The 24481-nt window shown below is 38.6% G+C and overlaps 1 protein-coding gene across 3 annotated transcripts in view; it reads right to left on the bottom strand.

The window, feature by feature from the left end:
• The window catches only part of PCDH15 (protocadherin related 15), a 353847-nt gene that overhangs the window by 40020 nt on the left and 289346 nt on the right, over positions 1–24481 (bottom strand). For all 3 annotated transcript variants that reach the window (XM_013130209.3, XM_013130207.2, XM_013130208.2), the window contains exons 26-27: positions 9912–10127; positions 5804–5892 (exon numbers count right to left, since the gene is read on the bottom strand). In XM_013130209.3, coding sequence (XP_012985663.2) covers positions 5804–5892; positions 9912–10127 — 305 coding nt within the window. The remainder of the gene's footprint in view (positions 1–5803; positions 5893–9911; positions 10128–24481) is intronic.

Genomic DNA, 24481 nt, shown 5'->3' with positions numbered 1-24481 from the left:
AAGTTCACTGCCACCACCCCAATATGCAACAGTCACCTGTAATTAGGTTTAATTCAGTAATCATGTGGCAAAAATCATAAAACAAGCAAAAGAATGGCAAAACTAATGAGTCTGAATGATTTATACACTGCATCTTCGGCCAGCAGAAAAGAGATGCTTATTTTCTAGCAATCTATGGACTGAGAAGAAAAAATCCACTAAGTTTTTTAGGTATGCTAAGGTTGAATAATTTAATAAGCTCAGGGGTGCTTTCAGAGGTACTGTGTTTCCAAACAATCTCCTCTAAGGTGTCCCACCCAAGAGATAGCTGTGTCTGGCTTTACTAAAGGCACCAAGAATGCTGGAATCCTAGTGATTACTCATAGCATGTGATTTTATTATACACAGCCACATCTTGATAAGTCTGTGACATTTCACAGGCAATCGCTCATGCTCCCAATTACTGAACATACCAACATTCTTCCAAAAAAGAAAGCAGGATCAGAGATATAAAATACAATGATACACACAAGTGCCATGTAAAGCACTCACATCAGCTGTCGTTTTTAAATGCCACCGGCTGGCTTCTGCAACTGAGATTAGAAAACACCATTTGCTATATTGTCAACAGCAAAATGCTACTGAAGGGAAATGACCCATGTTTTGAAACAATTCCCTAAACAGAGGACTATGCAATCCAGCTCCTATACACAAAATATATTTTCTCACATGCTATGATTATACATAAAATTATATATGAAATACAATGTTCATGTGATGTATATTATGATATATAATTTATAGCAATATATATTGCTACAGTATATATTATGACATTCCTTTAAAGCAGACCACAATTTCTATGCAGCAGAGCAGACACGCCTTTTAGAAATGATGGCAGTCAACTTTATCTATGCAAGCTATAAAGTTAGCAGGCTGAACTTCTGTATTCCAAAACACTCACTCTACATATCTCCAAGGATCAGCACTTTGTATTTTCTACTAATGAATTTCCTGGTCACTTCTACATTGCATTAGAGGTTCTGAGTGTGGATTTTTTTGAACTATGGAACTGCTGCTTTCTTTTATAAGCATTAAGGTATAAATGATGGCAGTCTATAACAAGCTAAAGCACACAAGGAGAAAAGTGCCCTGGAAGTATCACATATGTTATTTCCAGTAGTTTTGTCTTGAAGAGTAGGGACTAACCTCTATTAAGATGCACACAATACACATGAACATCCAGAAGACAAAGTTGCTACACAGAAGCATCTTCACTTGAATTCCACTTCCAGAGGCAGGTCTGGCCAGGAAGTGGAATGCACCTAAACTCCTCAGCCAGGAGAGCACAAAATGCTTGAGTGACACAGACAGAAGACAAGCTTCAAAGCCCACAATATGTGACTAGTACAAGCATTTCGTGATCTCTGCCTCTGCACTATAACAGGCACCATGACTTGTCAGTTTTTTCAGTCAAGATACAACAATCACCACCAAGATCCCACTAAAATACAGGATACTACAGAAACTTCTTGATGTGGAAAGTTAAGATTTCAGTGTTTAAATATTTATACATATTACACAATTTCTTATTAAATAATAAAACAATTCTCTGCTCTGTTGTTTTATCCATGTATGTTTATTAACTGTGTGAGGTCATTCCATCAGACCCTCTTTTCCAATGAAATACTCCTACACTACCAGTGGGAGATTTTCTTCATGTGGATGGAAAAGAAACTCTGTTTTTCCAGGCTCACTTTTCACTACAGGGAGGAAAGAATAATGTGGTAAACCTCACACAATTTTTGAAAGTGAGGAGACAATCCCCACGCAGTGTTCTTTAACAGCTCCAGAGGAGTCTAAGTGCAGCTAAATGTGCTTTCTCTTGATTAGCTTAGAAAGCACACACTGCAAAAAGCATCAACATTGAAAATGATGCCCAAATGGTTTTGGCTAGCTGTAGTTCAGGTAGAAAGAATTCCCCAAGCAGTATTATCTCATTTTGTAGGGTTTGTAGGCTGTAGGGCAAAACTAGCCTTTTCAAGAGGAATATCTATGGAGTATTTCATCAAAGCACTCATTTTGAGCCACTCCATTATTCCATTTCAGAGAAAATTATTTTCCATCTATAGAAGAGTGTACAGAGGAATTTTGTTCACAAGACATTTCCATTACTCATGGGATGAGAGAAACAGAGCTCTCTCCTGCTAATGTGGCATACCAAATTTTAGCAAAAAGCTTAAGTTGCAATCACATGAAACCCAAAGAACTAAATGCTCTTTGTATGAGGTTAGCTATTTTACTCTAGTTGAAATGCTGTTACTTGCCCAACAAGTAAGCAATCACAAACATTGCCATATTGAAAAAACACTGTGTTGTCTGCCCTCACCAAATTTTCTGAGGAACACAAACTGAAATTTCCACTAAGCCTCACTCCATTTTCTCTGTCATCTTCTGCAGCAGACATAAATGAATCTGTCTGAATAGACATAACTATAGTGGGTGAGAAAAATGGCAAATCTGACATTGATGTACAGTCTGGAGGATATGAAAAACTTGTTGATGAAATTAAAGCAGTTGGAGGAAAACCAAGATCCCTAGTGAATGACTGCAAAGGATCACAACACTATTAGAAACATTAGCTAAAGACATAGCCATTGTATTCCTCAAAAAGCCAAAATCCTAAGCCAAATAGGTAGTGATACTTTAAATCTTTTTTTCTATGGTACGCTTCCTTTATTTGGACCATTAACCAACACACATCTCAGGGCTATGCTGAGTAAGTCTTTCCAGGGTGGTAGAACAGAATCATATTTCTCAATACCTTGTATCCACCCTTTAGTGAAAATAACAGGCAGGTAGGGAGAAACAGTTATAACTGGTCCTCCAAAGTTGTTTAAATCACTATTTTATTTTTAAAAATCGCTATAATTTAAAAAACAACTCAAGTACCCACTTCCCTATTATTCCCCATCACCAAGTACTGCAATTAGTGGTTAAATGAATTTTCAGGGAATATTTACTATCACTCAAGTGCCAAATGAGAGGAGAAAGAGCTGAATAACCTCTATAGTGACCAATTCAGTTAATGATGTAGTTTTTTTATCTGTTAATGAATTACCCAAAGTCTTCTAATTTTATAAATTAGTGCATTATTTGAAATGACTCAGAAACCTCTTTGGACAAAAGTACTTCAGCCTGAAAAGGTGTTCAAATTATTTGATTTTCCTTTGCCTGTAGCTGTATCTTCTCTATAGCCATGAAAAAACACAAATTCCTATTGATTTGTTTTTATGTCCTACATGAATTATTAAAGCCTTTAAAAAACAGGGAAAGAGCAATCTTTTAAACTTTTTGGGGAAAAAAAAACCCAAGAAATTTGAAGATGGAAATGAAATAAATGTATTTCTATTTGAAACAGAGAAGTACACAGATGCAAACTTATTTCTGAAACTTTTGCTCTCTTCAAATATTTTCAGTAAAGAATGCAACAATTTTAAAACAAGCTAATGCAATCTCTTCCAGCAAAGGCTGTCTTTAGGAGCTTACCCTTAGAAGTGAAATTCTTATGCTACACTCCTTTGCTAGCCTCACACTGTTCAAGAAGGTAAAGGCTTCCCAAGCTAATTTTGAAAACTCAAAACCTGGCAGTGTTGTTTGTTTTTTTTTTTCTATTTCTGCAATCATTCAAATGCTTCTTACTGTAGAATATAGAATCATAGAATTATTTAGGTTGGAAAAGACCTTTAAATTTATCAAATCCAACCATTGTATTTACACATCTGTCAGAGACTTCCATGCACAAGGGCCAGAACAGCATGAAACAAGTTTTACAAGACTCCACCCTAGCAGAAGAGATATTTTGGAGCATGGAGACTGATGAATGTGGTTCTGGGCCATTTTCCAAGACTGTGGCAGGATATGCCTGCTAATCCTCTTGGTCCTGAAGGAGAGGAGTGAGGGTATGGTCATGGCACAAATCATTGTTGAGGCACTGAACATTGCTGAGACCTGCTAGAAGCTGGAATCAAGCTGCTTCAGTGTTTGCAAAAGCAGATCTTTGCAGGGATTGTGAAATCTGCTCCTCCTGTTCTTGCCATGTCACCTGTTGCAGCATTCATGCTCTCAGTCCCATGAATAATGTCATGTGGTTGACACTCTTCATTGAAACCAGGCTTGTTTCATGCTGCTTTTAAACCACCTTCTATAAGAGACAACAGTATTTTGCTGGTGATTCCTTGGCACCAGAACAGTCCAAAACTCAGAGGATCTCAAACACATCATAAGTCCAATTTAGTATGAGATTGTTCTGTGTCACTTAGAAACAAATGATACAGAACACATGTTCATCTTCACAACTCAAGAAAGCAGAAACCCAGAAAGGCTACAAACTATTCTGCGAATTAAAAATTGTACAATGCCGCACACTAAGGTGAACTTGAAGGCTTAGTAAAGCAGAAACAAACATTTCCTATTTCTGCCCCTAAAGATATATTGTTCTTCTGCCTCCCCAGCCAACACAAACACCTGACACTTTTGGAAAACTAGATCTTAAGTGTTAAGCAAGCAGACTCCTTTATTATTCTTAGTTCTAAGAAATGGAGTCCCTGTGAATACACACTATTGTCTGAGCAACTTAATTAGTGTTTCTGATGTTAGAATCTATCAGAGCTGACTTACGCCTGGCTAAAAATAGAGAAAGAAAAGGGAAACATTCTAAATCTTCAGAAGCAAATCCACTGATATTTTTTCCTAGCCCAGCGAAGACATGAGCCATTTACAGACAACACATCCTTTTTCAGTGAGTGATTACATCACCATCCCCAAGGTATTTTAAATTACGTGGAGAGGTAAAGGTATGACAACAGGCAAGATGGAACAGATCTGTTGAAATCTGAGAAATGCCATTTATCAGTGTGTAATAAAGTGACAGAAGAATAGAAAGAAACGTTTCTAAACTATTTGCTGCAGTATTTTCTTTCCCGTATTGTCTAAATCATGATCATATGCCTAATGACAAAAAGTATAGGAAATTGTCTTTGACTTACAAAAAGAAGTTGGAATTGAAAGCCTGACTCCTGGCAGCTGATGATGCTGTGGTGTATGAATGCTATTAAAACATATTTTACTAAAAGGATTTTAGCTGGTTTCCAATATGATACAATATATCCCTTTTATTGCAAGGTATTAAGGTTTCTAATTACCCATCCCCCCATCACAACATTTTATGCCTCCTAGGCCCTTATATTGACACCCTGTAACCATTGCTTTTCAATTAAAATTTTATCATAATAACATAGAATGGTTTGGGTTGGAAAGAATGTTAGAGAAGTTAGTGATATTAACTGTATCACTATAATTTTTCTAAATTCTGCTTTCCCTTACAGCTGCATCACCAGAATAAAATCGTAGTGAAGCAATACAGCTCGCTGAGACATGCTGCCTCAGCCTTTTGGAGATGTGCTTTGTTTTATACCCTGGATTCTGACAGATGCAGTTTCTGTGCTCAGTGTTCGGAGATTCCACTATGGTCTGTATTAGGTGCTGCTCTAAACCAAGTTTCAGCCTGCAAAGCAGGCAAATGTGCATGCAAAGAAGTGCTGCAGATCTGCCATCTCTGGGGGAGGGATAAAATGCAGATTTGGAGGTAGGGGGAGAGGTGCTGCCACTCAGCCAGTTGTGCTCCCCATCAAAATACCTGCTTGCTCATTTTCAAATCTTTGTCAGTAAAGAAGATTGTGACATAAAAGGGAGCACTCTTTGCTGAATCTAAACATAAACCCAGTGAATTGTCTGAAATTTGTAGAGTAAAAAAATTTATTACCCTATAAGTTGTTCTTTGTTTTGTTCCACAAGGGTGGGAGGAACATTAGAGACGATGACTTGCATATCCAACTGATTGACCACAGAGACCTGGAAACAAAAGAGTGAAATTCAATTGGCACTCCCATGCACAGCATCCTCCCGATACAAAAAGAATGGAATAATTACTTTCCTGCCATCATAGTCATGCCCTGATATACAGATTTCTCATTTTAATTAGGAGTAAGTGAGCTGGGAAATCTCGCTTTTCTTGGCAGCCAAAACCAATAAACAGCAGGCAAAGATTTAACTAGAACTGTAATTGCAGGACTGCATCAGAATTATAGGGACAGACTATGAAACCTGGTCTTCACAGTTTAGACTTCACTTACAGAATCACGGATCTGTAGATTTTACATTACCATGTAGATTTTACATTTTAACTTTTTCCTCTAAGAGGGGCAGAAAAAAAGTCTCAAATACACTCAATACTTGTGTTTTGTTTAAAAAATAATAAAATTAAAAATTCCAGAATTCCACCTAAGAACAGACTGAGCTCAGAATAAATTTCTCACATGAGCACTTTCTACCACAAAAGTAATGTAAACCTTCTGTTTCTCAATGGCAGGTTGAGCAAGGTGCACAAGGGACTACACGCATGCATCATACTCAGCAGAGATGGTAAACTCTGCTTTACTTCTCCTGATCTAGTCTCCACAAGATATTTTTTTATCCCAAGGCTGCCTTCCAGTAAAACGACTGCATGCTTTTTCCTCCCTTTCAAATATTTTTTCATTTCGTAATAGCTCTGTCTTAACTAGCACATCCAACCTCCCCTTAGGTTATGAAAGGAATCGTTACTTCTCATATTGCTGAAGAAAATAAAACATTTCTTAAAACTTGGCTAATGTCCATATAGACATGACAGTAAACATTATACTTCAAAACTTACACTCCCTATAGAGGATTCTGGAGGTCAATTTGGAAAAGTAGGACAATGCTAAACCTTATAAATTTAAAAACCAGAGTTATCCAATTCAAATCTAAAAAGCAACCCCTGATTTTCAAAAGAGAAGCTTGAGCCCTGTAAGTACTTCAGCAGACAAACCATAATGTATTTTCACATCAAACACTGATTCACCAGCTTTGAAGCTTAATTCAACTTTAAATATTTAAATGTTCTTGAAAGGTCATCAGACGCACTGGGTAGTATGTACACACTTCTGTGTAAGAAAAAGAGAATTATAATGAACTCAAATTTTAGACAAAGATCATTGAAAGGAACTCTAAAACAATGTTCTATTTAACAGAATTAACTACACTAGCCAGTCATTGTGCACCTATGCATGGAGTACTGCATAAATGCAGCACCTAAAAAAACCTGTAATAGTTCTTGTGATATTCAAGGAATCACAATTATAACTACTTGTTCATATACAAAAATATGAATAAGCACACATTCATGACAAGTTATAGCAAAACAAGTGTGTGGAAGAAAAATCAAGATAAAGGTAAGGTTTCCATAGTAACATTAACTGGCTTGCTATCCACATTTGTAAAGGCTTTCATTTTTCAATTATTACAAACAGCACTATGATGAGGAACTCAGTCCAGCTTAACTACATTGTAACAAAAGCTGTGGGAAGAGAGTGCTCCCTTCTACTCCAGGAGAGATGAAAACATGCTGGGAGCTGAGATGGAAGGGGTAGGAAACCAAAGGCTCTCCCTGAGACACCAGGGTCCCTGCTCTCTGCAGGCTTTTTGGGGCATAGTTACCAGGGATCATTCAAATCACTGTTCCTTAGAATGCTTTTTGCTACTTCCAGACTACTGAAATACCAAATACAGCCAGGTACTGTGATGCTAAATAGCAGGCACCAGCCTCAATTATAGGGTTGGAAGTCAGCATGTTCAGATGAGAACTAGATAAGTTCCAGGTTAAATTAAATAAGTAACACAACAAACTGGATGTTTGCAGCAGAGGAAATAAAAGCATATTAATTGTTGATAACTGCTAGCCTGCAACCCCTTCGATCTCATGCTTCATTCATTAGGCACTTTCCAGTTTTTAAATCAAGCAAGGCAGAGCCTACATTCTTGATCATTATACAGAACCAATGGGGTCCTGGGATTAGCTGATGCTGGAAGCTGAATGAGGAAAGGGCCTTGGGATCTCTCTTAAACCCCAACAAACATTTGGTTAAAGATATCATAGTGAATATTTGCTATCCACATTTACTACTTGTAAGTGCTTACTTGCAGCAAACTTGGTTTAAAATGTAATTTCTTATTTATTTCTTTTGCCTCACAGAGGCTAAAAAGGGAAATTCCATCACGTGGAATCAAACAGTAGCTCTGCAGATGTCTAATATGATGTTCTGCCAGTCCCAGCCAGCAGGAACAGACTGGAACATGGAATGCACGGACCACCCTTATCGTGTGAAGACATTTTACCAGGGGATTTGGCGGTTTATGCTGCTCATAGACCTGTGCCAGGTCTGTGAGGAAATTTCCTGGCCCCAGTTCTGGAGGATACCTTGCTCTGCTCAGGTTCTTCTCAGTACTGTCTCTCCTGGTGTCATTGTTGTCTCCTTAGATCTCCATCCAGTGCAATCCTACCTTCTTCCCCGGTATCTTACTCTTTTGCAAATGAGTAACTAAATTAATTTCCCTTATCTATGTGTGCTTCCTGAGCTTGTATTTAATAACACCTCCTAATCTGAACAACTGACACCAGCGACAGCAGGACAAATTCTATTCAGATCATGAAACTGGGAACAGTTTGGTCTAGCTAGAAAGGATCTTCACTTTTGGATCACTCTCAGTGCAAACCCAAACTTTCATGGTGGGATGGTGTCAGTCTGTAATTGTATCTACAGCTACTCTAAGCTTTCATGCCTTGCTCAAAACCACTGAATATACTGTTCATCACTCAGACAACTTTGAGATACCTCTATAAATTAATGAGACATACTTCACTTTCTAATTTTAATGTTGATACCTTCTGGCTATATTTTAATATACTATTACTGCATAAATTGCATAAGAATGCCCTATCATTTTGAGAGGTCAAGAATGAGGACATCTTACATTATGTTTACTTGCTGAATTCCTGCATAACTCAATATACCAAGTATTATGGCTATCATCTGTATCATTTGACAGTATTCCCATGAACTAGACAATGCACTTAATCCCTATGACATTATGCTAATATTAATAAAATCCATCAAGTTATATAGCCTTTAAAGAAATTTAGGTTTGATAGTTTGTCTGGACTAAGTCAATGTCCTTTACTCAGCACAAAACCATGAGCTCAAGGTCTAAAGCCAGTGCCAGTTTTTAAATGTTGCTTCCCTGAAAACTTAAAAGTACAGTCTTAGCCCAAAATTATTCCTTGTGTCTCCCTTCTAGACATAAGCAATTAAGACATAGCCAACCAAGATATGGCCACTTTGGTTCTCCCCAGTAAGTCAACTGACTTCTAGATTTCAGAGACTGCTCAGATATTTGCCTGGACTACATGATACACTAGATGTAACTCCAATGCAGAATCTGTGTTTACTCATATTAACACAAAGCACAGTTTAGCAAGCTTTCACCTTGGCTTATTAACTTGGGTTTAATGTCATGCTAACCCTGCTTCACAGGTTTGATACAGGAGCTGGCTGCATCTTGCTGGCTTAGAGACTAGGTGGAGATGATCTGTAGATGCTTGTGTCTGACCACGCAGATGTGACCTGCTTTATACTTGTAATGCATAAACCCAGCATTCTTTTTGCTACCATCTGAGTCCAGAATACCCAGAGCATAACTTAGGTCCATCCCTAATGCAGAGAATTAGAATCTAAATTGAACTATTAACAATGGCTCATTGAATAAATAAAATACTGAATATCATGTCTGGTGTAGCTACTGAAATCAGTATCTCTGCCATGAAACATGAACATATGTTTCAGATTGTCAAGACAGCTTTTGGTTTAAAAAATAATGCTGTATTTCAGTGACTTAAAAAGATAAAATAAACACAGTTATGGCCTTCCTATAGTTCTGCTGGGAGTTAAACTTTATGTAGTGTTTGAATTTCCTCAGGAATTATTCCATAAAGATAATGCCTGCCTCATACTTACAAGTACTTCTGCTTTGCTGCTCAGTCCTTTTCCATAATCATCAGTTGCAATGACCTGAAACTTGAAATAAGACCTTCTCATATTTTTGAACAGCATAGCAGTTTTTATTAGCCCGGTGTAAGCTTCAATCACGAAACCTTCTTTACCATCCTTGATTGGAGGAATGATGAGTCTGTATTGCATGGCACTGTAATTCCCAGTATCTTTATCATCTGCCTAATAGAAAACAAGCAGAGGCAAAAAGGTAAATATGCATGCAAAGAATCATTAACCTTGTCCTTTAAATAAAGTCATATTATATTGGTCCTGCTAATTTCTTCTACTCTGACATTTTAAATGTTAGATCCCAGAGAGCCAACATTACTATTACTTCAAATGGTTCATTTAACTTTGATGCACAGTTTTGCTTTTCCAGCAATTTCTTTCTCCTGTGTTGGCATTAAACTGCTACAAAACAAAGAATAGAACAAAAAAAAATATAAATGGACTTTTCAAGTCTGCCACAAACTGAACAGGTAAGAACAGTTAAATTCTGAGAAACCTTCACTGGCAAAGTCTTGTCACAATTAAATATCAAAGGAAAAAAAAAAAAAACCCAGCAATGCAAACCCAGTTCACAAACTTACACAACAAGAATGTCCTCCCTCTTCTTAGAGATATACTGCACCCTCACTTAGTGTGCAAATAAAAAAGGACTGAGTAGCATCCCAATAAGGCTGTACATTGGACCTGATTGTCATGGTTTGAGCATGTTTTGAGGGTGTTTTTGTTCAAGGTTTTTTCCAGCCAGGGGGAGTCTGGGAGGAAGGAGAGACAGGACACCTGACCCAGGCTAGCCAATGAGGTATTCCATACCATAACACGTGATGCCCAGGAGGCATACTGGGAAAGAGAAGGCTGGAGGGGGGAGCTCTGGAGGAAAATGGAGGAGGGAGCACATGGTGCTCGGCCAGGCAGGGTGGAGTGAGTTATGGGTCGGTGGCTGGTGGGGTGTTGTATTCTTTTCACTTGCTGTTTGCTGTATCATTATTATTTGTAGTAGTAAATGGCAGTAGGGGTTTTGTGTTATGCCTTAGCAATTAAACCGTTCTTATCTCAATCCGTGGGGGCTACATTCTTTGGATTCTCCTTCCTAACTCTCCGGGAGTTGGGGGACTTGGTTTAAACTACGACACTGATGTACAGACTCAGTGTAGGACAGAAACCTGCCCTGGCACTCTCCCATTGCTGAACTGCTGCAGAATTAGGATACAGTACTGGCATCAATATAGCAGTCCCAGGAGCTATATTATTTCACCTGCCTTGTGCCTGACAACCCTGTGTAGCCCCGTTCTGGCCTTTCCAGACCTACTCCACTGCACAAATCATGCTCCTGTTCAAAAGGCAGTACTCATAATCAGAGGAACGCTTTGGAGGACCCTTATAATGCTTTCATGTGCTCCATCGAGGAAGGGGTCACCAAGATGGCAACTAATTACCACCTTTACATTTGTTCACTCATTAGACTTGGGCACTGCCTCATCATCTGGAACACTTCAGCTTTTATTAGCAGGCTTTTATGAAAATATTGGCATAACTTCTTCAGCCTCTGTCTTAAGCTAATGTTGGACAGAAAAACATTCTTACCTTTAAAAAGGTGCAGATCTTTGTGTAAAATGCATATTTCACCATAATTTAGAAAGAAAAACAATAATCACAGCCTACTCAGGGTTTATGGTAGCATGAAGAGTTGTTTATTATGATACACTACTGCCATCTAAAAGAAATATTATCTGTGGAAGGTCATTAAGCCTTCAATAGATGGCCATTAATCATTAAATGTTTCCTCACCATCAGTAAACAAGATCTGTAAGATGAAAATTCTCAATAACTCCTACTTTGTCTTTATCTTCAGGAATAGCGGTAAGGAGATTTAACAAGTGAATCTATGCAGCCCAATGACTGCATTGTGCACCACCAAGCAATACCCGTACCATATGAATAATCCATGTACTCAAAGCTGTATGTGCTTTTCATGCTACTCTGAGTGGATTAAGATGGAATAGATTTAACTATACAGTGCTTAAGCAAAAATATTTGGACTGGTTTAGATAGAGTTGGCAACTATGTTTCATATAGCACACCATTGTGCTGCAAAGCTGCCCAAAAGATGAGCTCCCGCCATGACACTGGTGCCACTCATCACAGAGACAGACTGTTTAAAATGGTCCTTGCATCCTTTGTAAATGTTTTGATGTTTTGTTTTCCTTTACGTTGACAAATTTTATCTGTCTTGGCTGTGAGAAGCATAAATATAAAATGTGTTAAAGTGCTTTTGTTCTCTAGATCTATAGCTTTTAAGGCTTTTAAACTTATTATTACTGCCTCTTGGGTGAATCTCAAACCCCTTTATTAGCATTTTTAGAAAAGATGGGGAAGGATATGAGATTTCTGAAATTTACCCCGTTTTGTCAGTCAAATTTACCCTGTTTTGTCTGTCAGTAGGTAAATGTAATCAGTGAGCTTTTTCAGAGTACTCCTGCTATCCAACTGATATGGGTAAATACAACCCCTAAACATCATGGAGACAGCAGACGAGAGCTTGACAGGTGGATTTTCAGGACTAGGCTCAATTTTAGCTTTCCTTTTGACAAGTAAATTGCTGAAGGAACAAAAAAAAAAGTGAAAGCATACTATATGTCACCAGCAAGTGAGGAAATGGCTATACCTAAAAATCAGGTTGATATGCAAGTGCTAACAGTCAGCACTATTTGAGAGCTGAATGTCAGTGTTCAGCACCAAGCTCAAGTCAGCCCTTTCAAGAGGTACATAAATGACTGGAATCAACAACAGGTTACCTTCGTTCCTTTAGCAACCGCACTGACTCCAGTGACCTTACCGGATATTAACTTCTACCAAAGTTTCATCTGATTACTGTATTGTGATGATCATGTCCAGCTGCCCAAGGCCCACCCAGTTGCTCTCTCACCCCCTCCTCTACTGGATAAAAACGTCTGTGGGTTGAGATAATGACAGGGAGTTCACTTACCAATCACAGTTACTGACAAACCACACTCAACTTGAACAAGACTAAATTAATTTAGTGCCATATAAAAAAAAATATTTGGTTGGTGAGAAACAAATACAAAAATCAAAACACCACTTCAGCTGTGTGTGGCCATGGGACCATTGAAAGCTGCTGTGCCCAGCCCAGAACAGACACAATCTCTCCCCCCAGAGGCCCCTCAGCCCTTGCCTGGGCACAAGCACCTTGTGCACGTATAAGATCAAGTATTTCACTTTAAGCACCTGCTCTTAACCAGATGCAAAGGAAATCTTAAAATGACAATCAAAGATTCCATGTAATTAGTATTACTAGATTATTAATACTAACATTGCTTTACATACAAGTTTTTACATACATAAGGAAACCTTAAAAAATGGAATAACAGAAATATGTAAGCTGTAGGTTAAAGAAGCATTCAAAGTGGCTTCTCTTGGTTCTTTTTGGATCAGTTTTGTCAACATGTTGTAAGAGAGCTTCAGATCCTCCATGTATTCAAAGATGAGAGCCTACCTGTTGTAGGATGGGACACATGACTTTGTAAAGAATAATATATGATGCAATTAGTCTAGAAGACCACCTGTGTGCTACCTGCGAGACAAGAAATGAACCTCTTTGGAAATTATTTCCTGGAAATGCAGAGCAGCTAATTAAAAAAAAAAGAATAAATTACTTTCTTGCCACATACCTAACAAATCACAGTGTGCATGCATTTAAGCATGCATTTATTTAAGCGTGCATTTAAGCACGTACTAAGCAAGTACAGCTTCTACAACATAGCTTAGCTTAAAGGCATGAACAATACAGAAAAGATCAGCCTGACAAAACTCCCTGGCTTATCCACGCTCAACTTCATGTGCTGATAATGAACCTGGGGGGGTGGGGGGGGTTCATCAGGAATACTTGGCTTATTGGTCTTTTTATCTCCAAGAGAGATTTTCTCATCGACCAACACCCCCAAGTCCTTCTCCACAGAGCTGCTCTGAATCTTTTCTCTGCCCAACCTGTAGCTGTGCCTGGGATTGCTCCAACCCAGCTGTAGGACCTTGCACTTGCCATGGTTAAACTTCATGAGGCTGGCATCAGCCCACCTCACAAGTGTGTCAAGGTCCTTCTGGATGGCATTCCTTCCCTCCAACTGAACCACACAGCTTGGTGTTATCGGCAAACTTGCTGAGGGCACACTCAATCCCACTGTCCATGTCAGCGACAAAGATGTTAAACAAGACCGGTCCCAACACCGATCCCTGAGGGACACCACTTGTTACTGATCTCCAGACGGACATTGAGCCATCGCCCACAACTTTTTGCATGCGGCCATCCAGCCAGTTCTTTATCCACTGAGTGGTCCACCTATCAAACTGATGTCTCTCCAATTTAGAGACGAGGATGTTGTGTGGGACAGCGTCGAACATTTTGCACAAGTCCAGGTAGATGATGTCAACTGCTCCACCCCTGTCCATCAGTTCTGTAGCCCCATCATAGAAGGCCATCAAATTGGTCAGGCAGGATTTCCCCTTAGTGAAGCCATGCTGGCTGTCACCAAGCACCTTGTTGGTTTTCATGTGCTCTAGGATGCCTTCCAGGAGAATCTGCTCCCAGATTTTGCCAGGCACAGAGGTGAGACTGACTGATCTGTAATTTCCCAGGTCATCCATTTTCCCCTTCTTGAAAATGGGGGTTATATTTCCCTTTTTCCAGTTGTCAGGAACTTCATCTGACTGCCATGATTTTTCACATATGATGGCCAGTGGCTTAGCAACTTCATTTGCCAGCTCCTTCAGTATCTGCTGATGGATTTCATCAGGTCACATGGACTTGTGCACATTCAGGTTCTTAAGATGGTCTCGAACCAGACCCTCTGCTGCAGTGGGCCCAAAGTCTTCATTCTCACAGTCCCTGCGTTCACCTTCCAAGACTTGGGTGGTGTGGTCAGAGCATTTGCCAGTGAAGACCAAGGCAAAGAAGTCATTCAGAACCTCAGCCTTGCCCAAATCCAGGGTAGCTAGTTCTCCTGATAGCTTCTGGAGAGGGATATCAGAGAGAAATCAGTTTCACCTTTGAACTGGTTTTGGCTGGGATAGAGTTAACCTCCTTCCTAGTAGCTGGTGCAGTGTTGTGTTTCAGCTTCAGTTTGAGACTAATGCTGGTAACACACTGATGTTTTTAGTTGTTGGTCATTAGTGCTTACCTTGATCAAGGACTTTTCAATTTCTCATGCTTGGCCAGTGAGGAGAGGCACAAGAAGCCGGGAGGAAGCAGAGACAAGACACCTGAACCAAACTAGCCAAAGGGGTATTCCATACCACAGCACATCATGCCCACTGGGGAGTTTACCTGTAAAGGATCGATCACTGCTTGGGTCAGGCTGGATATCAGCCAGTGGGTGGTGAGCAACTTATTTATTCCTTCTCTCTCTCCTCATTTTCTATTATTATTATTGTATTATTATTATTACTACTACTATTATTATTATATTCTACTTTTAATTAAAATTATTAAACTGTTCTTAACTCATGGGTGTTTACACTTTTTTTCCGATTCTCCTCCCTGTTCCACTGTGGCGGGGACCGAGTGAGCAGCTGCATGGTACTTAGTTGCTGACTGGGCTTAAACTACAACAACCTTTAGTATTTCACGCTTGTTTAGGTTTGCAACTAAGGACAAACAAATTTTGGATCCAAATTAGGGTATCAATATCGCAGGCACAAATGTTGAAGTCAGTCTTTCTGAACAAACATCACAACACTAGTGCAGCTGATGAAACTCCAGTGAAAGAGGAAATTTGAAATTTTAAGCATGCAGTCTCTAAAATCCTGCAGTTCAGATGCCCAAAGCTGGTAGACAGGCTATGAGTTGATTTTCGAAGTTCTGAGAACTCAGAGGCACTCCAGAGAAATGAATGGCCTTAGTATCATTTCAGTCCAGGCTATTTCCATCCCAGAAATCATATGCACACAGATGAGCAAAGCCAGGTGTAAAATAGCCTGAGGAACTTGGAAAAAACATCAGATTCCAATTTCAAATATTTTAACTTTGCTCTTTCCATTTCCCCCCCCTTCACCACTATTTTTCCTTTCATCAGACCTAATGAGACTTCATGTAACATTCAGCTTTTCAGGAACATCAGAGAGAGCTTGTGAGCTGCTGACATTAATGTACCAACTTCTTTAATACAGAGTAAGGGTGTTTGCTATTCTGGTAATTTGTCCAGAAGGTAAATATTTTTGACACTTCATTACAGAGAGATATACAACATCTCAAGAGCTGCATTATGACTGTCAAAGAAGAGAAAGAGCTACACTTAATATTACAGCAGTATATCTTCCTTTTGTTATGTGCAAGAAATACAGATGTCTCCTAAATTCTGCTATGATTGAGTACTGATAAATATGTATGATTTTAGGAGTTACCAGACTAAATTCAACCCTCCTGTAACTGATCATAAGCCTGCCCACATAAATAGTATTTCACGGCAACACCATATGCTGCCTCCAACACACAGAGGAAGAGGCACAACTGTTAGGGTGCTCTCCAACCCCACCAGAAAAGCCTGTCACACCAGCCAGGTATCAGCTGAAACATGCTGATCTTGGCTCTAATATTGAGGACATTTACCACAGTCATTAACAGTTATTTTTTATAATTTTATTGGCAGTTATCTCTCTTGGAGATAAAAAGACCAATAAGCCAAGTATTCCTGATGACTACATCGTCTACACAAGGACCTTCAGCGCAACCTGCAGCAAATCATTAGAAATACTAAAATTCCTGGCACTGCAGGGACAGCAGAGACACAGAGACAGACACAGTCAGTGCTGGGTTCTAATTCAGCCCAATACTGCAGTGGCGATGGGAAGAATTGTACAGCTCCTTTGTTGCCAACAAAAAGTGTTTTTAACATATCACTTGCCTTAAAACAGAGAGGAAGCAGTAGTGTACTTTCTTTTTAGTTTGATTTTCTCCTTTACGAGGACTGGCAGGGAAAAAAGCATTAGCTAAAGTCTGGGAATACATAGGAATGACTATGGCTGAGTCAAGCTGCATGTCTGTAAGATAAAAAATGAAAATATATGAGCTGAAAACTAGAAGTAGTAGAGATCCCTTCAGTGCTGCCTCTGTAAGCAGTAACAGTTTGTTCAAGTATATATTTTTTTTCTGGAGTAACTGGTGTAGCTAGTACAAGACTTGGGTTTCATGTAAGCACTCAACACAGCAGCTACCCTAAAGGCTGTCCAAATATTTCATAGTTGGGAATCCAGTGGAAAGAGGTCTGTAAAGGAGGTTAATTTTGAGGAACAGATGCCAGGAGATGCAAAGCAACGAATTTCTAAGAAAGTCAGTGGCAAAACAAACTGATGACAGTGAGTTCAAAAGTGCTAGAGACAGGTAACTGTGTGAAAGAGCACAGCAGTGAAGAAATACAGAGAAGAGAAACAGAAGAGGAAAATAGCTACAACAAACTTGCTGGTTTAAGTGCCCAGCCTCCAAAACAGTACAACAGCAGATGTGACTTCAGAACTGAAAATATTCAACAATCTGTAAATTCCAACAAGCAAAAATGTCCTAAAACCTATTTCCTGTGCCAGCAACTGATTGGAAACAGTTGAACCTGCCATCTGCTACAAAGGAAAAAAAACACCCTACCTGCTCTATCCCATCCATTTTAGCATCCCTGTTAGCATCCTCAGGCTCATGATTAAGGGTGACCCTGCTAGTGAGACTGGAAACTGTTTAAAAATAACAATTGCAAGCAGGTAGTTTGAGTTTAGCTCATTCTTATAATGATAAAATCTGTAATCACCTTATGACTATGCAATAGCTTCAGGAATTACAGCAAGTCACTGGTAATTTTGGTGACAATATCGGAGTATTATGGCCACATGGCATTGCTCTTTCATGTCTCTCTGGGTGAGAGGATAAGTGCCCTACTGTAACACTGTGCTTGTGCAGCCACATAATTACACCTCACACTGCCATACTCCCTGCGGAAATGTGCAGACTTGAGAAATGTAAAATATTCACCTTTCATGAGGGCTGAATGGAGCAAAGGATTAATTAATTTCTGTTTTAAATGTATAATTTGTTAGGCACACTTACAACAAAGAGGAAAACACAGACTCTACTAAGCATATTACTGATCTCTGCCCAGCCCAATGAAGTAAACTCCAGCTCCACAGAAACTTGTAAGAAACACAGGTAGTAAGAAAAAGTGAATGAGAGTCTACTTTTTCCTCTGATGGTGTTGAAAAACCCAGGGTGTGGAAACATGGATCAGTTATGATAGGCTATCTTATGGGAAAAAATGTTGAGTAAGAGATGTTCCCAAACTTGTATTTCGAAAACAAAAAACAATTAGAAATATTTTTACACATTTTTTTTGCTATGCCAATAGCTGTTAGTGCTTGATACAGTAGATTTGCCCCTTTACTCTCATGAGACCCCACTTGGTCTGTGGGCAGTTCTGGTGTCCCCAGCATATGAAGGACATGTTGCTGTTGGAACAAGTCTAGAGAAGGGCCACGAGGATGATCAGGGGACTGGAGCACCTCCCATACAAAGACAGGCTGAGAAAGTTGGGGCTGTTCAGCATGGAGACCTCTATAGCAACCTTTCAGAATCTGAAGGGGGCTGATAAGAATGCTGAGAAGGGACTCTTCATGAGGGACTGTAGTAATAGGACAAGGGGTAATGGGCTTAAACTTAAACAGGGGAAGTTTAGATTAGATATAAAGAAGAAGTTCTTTACTGTGAGGTTGGTGAGGCACTAGAATGGGTTGCCCAAGGAAGCTGTGAATGTTCCATCTGTGGCGCTGCTCAAGGCCAAGTTGAACATGTCATGGGTGACATGGTCTAGTGTGAGGCGCTCCTACTCATGGCAGGGGGGTTGGAATTAGATGACCTTAAGGTCTTTTCCAACCCTAACCATTCTATGATTTTATGTGTGTATTTTGGGAGGGAGTGCAGACTACACAGCTGATCCTTCATGGGATCGGAATGATTGCTCCCTCATTCCAGTCCCACAGAAGGTATGATACTCTGGAAGGTATGTGCAGGACTAACAGTCTTAATAATGTTAGAAATAACACAGTAAAGTGAAATAATATAATATTACATTTGAAAAATAATCACAAAATTTAGTAGTTTTTCTAAATACTGACAAAGGAAAACAATAGTACTGGGGGTTACAGTAAAAGCTTAGCAAGCCAATGTATTGCCTAGAGATATATTTTTTTAAAAAAATTACCTGTGTTCTTGGAATGACTGTAATTTTATTCTTAGCAGCGCAAGTAGCTTCCTGGTGGAGGCCAGATGTTACAGCAGATGTGGGTGTTTGAGGGTGTGCTGTTGTCACTGCAGATAGGCTTCAAAGTAGATTGTTACTTCTACAAAGTATGCTTTCTCCCTACAGATTACTCTGTGATTCCAAACCCATATTTTAACTAACAAAAGATTGTGTCTGGCAAAGCAGTTCATTTTTATATAGAAGTTGCTCTCTTGTCTACATACAAAAGCAAAATTAAAGGAGGGAACACTTTGTCTCTCACAGCAGAAAGCTGTCTCAAGGTGCATAGGGTTGAATCGTACATGTATAGAACTTGCCATTCTGAAGATTTATTTGTCATCCCAAGGAAAAAGGAAATACCAAAAAAGCACAGAGATTATAGGCAAGAATAGAAAATAAACAGAGATTTAGCATGGATAGTTTTGTTAGGCAAAACAGTAACCACAGTATTGACCTATAGAAACTCTGGAATTTTAACCATTTTTATTAATTGCCTTAGATCAGTATACAACCACTAAAATAGTTTGCTTTCAAGGATTACAATTAAGTAAAGCATAATTCCTATTCCTTGTGCATCATTAGGGTAAAAATTTGTAGTAATAAAATGTCTTTATTTTGCTGTTCTGCATATTAAGATACTAAAACAGTAATAAAGGATGAAGTTACATTATGAAACCTATCAGAGAGAGCCACAAAATACAAAAAAGGTCTGAAATGAAAATGTGATCAACCATATTGCAAGAATCAAGTTTCTTGTAGGATGTAACTGCATTATAGACTCCACTGGCTCCTATTATTATCACCAGACCTCTCTGCTGGCTTCATATTAGGGCCATTTCTATCAAATACAGGTCAGCCACTTCTACAGAATTTGATTCACTGGTATTTATTTTGGGAAGCTTCCATTTCTGCAAACATTTTCAATAAAAAGATACCTTTATAAACTGAGAAATAATTCAGAAAAACCTCTCATTTTCTTTACTAGAATTAGGACCTCTGCTATTTCTTCATTTAAACGGACTTCAGTAAACAAGAAAAATTAATACTGCAAAAGAAAATATTTAAAAAGAAAGGGCTAATAACACACCATTATAGTGAAAAGTCAATTTCCACCAGTAATTTCCCTGAAGATTGTGTTGATTTTGAGTTTGTTTTTATACAGAGGATTAAAAATATAGTGTATGTGGCTGAAGGAAATCTGGTTCTAATTCTGAGGGGAAAACTAGGTGTTATATGAAACTACCAGTGGCAAAGCAAAAATACTAATTCTAATATAATAAATGCAAAGCAAATCTCAAGCCACAAAATTCATAAATTAGTAGTTTTGAGTATTACATCTGGTTTTAATTAACATATTTGTAAACAAAAAGCACAAAAAGGTCTTTAATCATGGAAACCGGCTCTTTTATACACTGAAAATTCTGGGGAAAAAAAAGAGAACTGCAGAAAAGAGGAGAGAATAAAAAGCTAATATAAAACCAATCCCCATCAGGATTGTCCAAAACCTGAAAACTTTTTCTGAGCACCACCAGAACTGTAGTTAAAGTGATTATTCAGACTACTGTTCCAGCTGTCCCACCACTTCAGGTCCAGGACAATGGTTGTAGAGTGAAATGGAGATCCAGATAACCAGCAACCAAGACATACTACAGCTGTCCTACCACCATGGTTTCTGACCACTGTTCAGTCTTCCATCAAATCATCAGCCTGGACTCAAAAGCTCTAATCTGTGTTTTGTGTATCTTTGATAGGTTTGGGGGAAATAAGCAGGCTTGAAAAGATGGCTGTATGAAACTGCCTGTAGATTTGAGATGTAATAATCAGCCTCAGCTGTCATTTCAAGAGAAATGGTATTTAACATAGCTCCATATTTCCTGCTGAGCTATTAGTAATATGAACATGGTCTTTAAGATGCAGCAACTAAAGCCTTAGTTAAAAGTACCATTTGAATAAATATAATCCTTTTATTTTTTTACTTCGAGACATTAGTACTTATTAGCTGTACTAGCCAGACACTAGCTTTACCATGTTCATATAGAATAATTCATATGGCATATCATTAACCAAATCAATTCAAATTAAAAGTGACTTTTTGATAATGATTTGTGGAATTCTTCTAAGCTAAAGTTTCCTCTTTATCTACTCATATTAATAATTCTAAAAAATCTAGAGAAAGACAACACATTACCCTCTTCTAAAAGGATTTTATATTCAAATGAATATATATAAGTGAATGGTTGATGCTGCCAACAAAACTGTGGCACCTTGTAGAGCTGGGAAAAGCAATCTAGAGTATTTGCCTTATAGATATACATTGCCATATATATGTATGTGTAATTGTTCTGATGATGAGAGAAGTGTTGATCCAATATTTTACTGGACTATTTATCTCTAAATTCAATTTGTGTGCAATATTTTGTACTCACATTACTGTTTTTTTTCTCTCCCTGTATTTTTCGATGTGTTTGGCCCACAGCAGTCAGATTATTTCTTACTCCCAGTGCTACTCACTGGGCTGTATGACATAATTAGTACCAAGACTGGGGTACTTTACAAAATACTGTCAAGAGGGGAAGAACTGTGTTTTGACAGGAGGTGTGAAATTTTGTTCACGATAATTTAAGCAACTAAGTTTTTAAGTAAATTACTAATTTCAATTACTAATTTAAGTTAAACATACAAATGGTCATCAGTATACCTGTCAGGAATTTATCTAAAAATTATTTACATAAACTACTGTATTAAAAATTACTACAGCAAATAATGAAGTACTGTTAAAGAGGAACTAATTGTGGTGGATTTGTTTCTTTTTTGTTTGCTTGGTTGGTTTGGGGCTTGTTTGTTTTTTAATTTGAAAGCTGTAGGTTTTGCATAGGGCCATAAAGTTTGATGTGTTATTTTTACATAAATTATAGTCATTAAAAATGACCCATTCTTATGTGCCAATAACACTGTACAAAGACAGAGGTAGCTGAGAATAACTTACTAAGTGCTGAAATGAGACAGAACTGGAAATCTCCCTACAGCTTACAGGAGTGTCAGCAGGACACCAAAGCTGCAAAGCCTGAGCAGAAAGTGCCCCCTGCACACACCCGTGCTTACCCCTGGGAAAACACAGGTGCATGGCTGGGAAAAGAGCTGTGAGCAGCCTTAATACATCTTTTAGCCTGGACAAGTGCTGGAAGAGGCCACTGCAGATGTTGGTTGGGTGGGAATCACCTTGAAATGAGGATCCGGGCCTAAACACAGCTGTTAATTCTATCCTGCAATATAAGAACCTCTTGGTATTAACATCAATGCTGTTCTGACATTTCACATTATTTTTCTTTTTAAACTATTGCAAAACTAGATAGTTTTTTTTTTTTTTAAATCTTCTTTACTTCTTGCTTGTTGTAACCCACATACTCTCTAAAATAAAAGACACAATGAATTTCTACCCTTATTATAAAATAATTTTTGAACCCTCTTAGTAGCTACACTGGGAACCACCTACAATTGAGTACTTCCTAACTACCTTCTCTGAGTTAATCTTTTTTATCTACTATTTGATAAAAAGGAAAAATTATATTAGCTTAAGCTGCTGCTAAATGATAACTGTTGGCAAGTGCCTGCTATTGTGATTACTATGCTTAACTAATTTAATTACAGCAATGGCAAATAAAAGCAGGCATAACCTGTAAATCACATCTAACTGCAGGAGCCATATTAATATCTAAATACCAGCAATTCTGATTACTGCAATTAGCCCAGCCTTCCATTGGTCTTTTCCCATGGCTATTCCACCCACAGTGACCAGACAAAGCAAATTGATTTGCACAGGCCTGCTCCAGCCTTTCTTCAGGCAACAGGAACTGGGTTAAAGCTCAGCAAGCTAAAACTGAAGATATCTGAACATAAGAACTGTGTGGTGTTTGTGCAATCCCTCTGCTAAAACCACAAACACCTTTGATCTTGACCTTTAAGGAGAAAGGAAAAGTTTCAAGATGAGCCTTGCTTTTCTGATACTTTCCTCAAAAATAAATGCATGGATAAATGGTAACAGAAACCAAATCACTATCTGACACTTGAGCTTAACATGAAATTCCTGACCCTGATCTTCAGGTGTAAAAGGCTAAAGTAGATATACGTATCCAGACCTCTCCTTTGCTTTCAAAATAAATAAACAAGCAATGACAGCTTCTTGCAATAAACCTGACCCTTATTTTCAACCAAAAGTATCTCCTTCTGCCATACAGAAAAAGGCATTTCTTGCTAAAGGAGCCAGTGCTGGTGCTCTGAAATCAGGGCTTCCAGAAGCAGCATCCTCTGTCAGCCTGCCAGAAGGCCCTTTTTGGGGAATTTTCATTGTATTCATTGACACAAATTAAACATGCATTTGTGTTTAAAACATAAAAATACAATTAATGAATGAGATTTATTTTTTTCTGAAAGTCTGATACATAATGGCTAGCTAGTAAATTATGCAATTAAAGTTGTGTTGTAGGAAACTTGTTGCTGCTATATGATGGCAATCAAATAAAATTCTGAATGGTTGCCTGCCCTTCATGCTTCCAACACTTGAGCAGGTAAGTCACCTCAAAAAAGAACTTTGCTGTATTTTGTCACTTTTCCATGATGAAATAGATGTAGGTGCTCACAACACGAATTATCTTCATCCATAACTTAAATATCCCTTTCCATGATCTATATCATCTCTATGGTATATAAAACTTACACAACTGATGAAAGTCATGTGAAATAAATTACCATTCACTTGAGTAGCATTTTTATATTATAAAAGTAGAGGAATACCTCATTGCCTAGTCTGGGTCAGGTGCCCTGTCTCTCCTTCCTCCCGGACTCCCCTCCTCCACCTGGCTGGAAAAAAAACCTTGAAAAAAAAACACCCTCAAAACATGCTCAAACCATGACATTATCCACCCCTTATTCCATACCATAGCACGTGATGCCCAGGAGGCATACTGGGAAAGAGAAAGCTGGAGGGGGGAGCTCTGGAGAAAAATGGAGGAGGGAGCACATGGTGCTCGGCCAGGCAGGGTGGAGTGAGTTATGGGTCGGTGGCTGGTGGGGTGTTGTATTCTTTTCACTTGCTGTTTGCTGTATCATTATTATTTGTAGTAGTAAATGGCAGTAGGGGTTTTGTGTTATGCCTTAGCAATTAAACCGTTCTTATCTCAATCCGTGGGGGCTACTTTCTTTGGATTCTCCTTCCTAACTCTCAGGGAGTTGGGGGACTTGATT

Source organism: Melopsittacus undulatus, chromosome 4 (assembly GCF_012275295.1).
Source record: "Melopsittacus undulatus isolate bMelUnd1 chromosome 4, bMelUnd1.mat.Z, whole genome shotgun sequence".
NCBI classification, from domain to species: domain Eukaryota; kingdom Metazoa; phylum Chordata; class Aves; order Psittaciformes; family Psittaculidae; genus Melopsittacus; species Melopsittacus undulatus.
The sequence above is the reverse complement of the archived record's forward strand: the minus strand, read 5'-3'. Positions and strand labels throughout refer to the sequence as shown.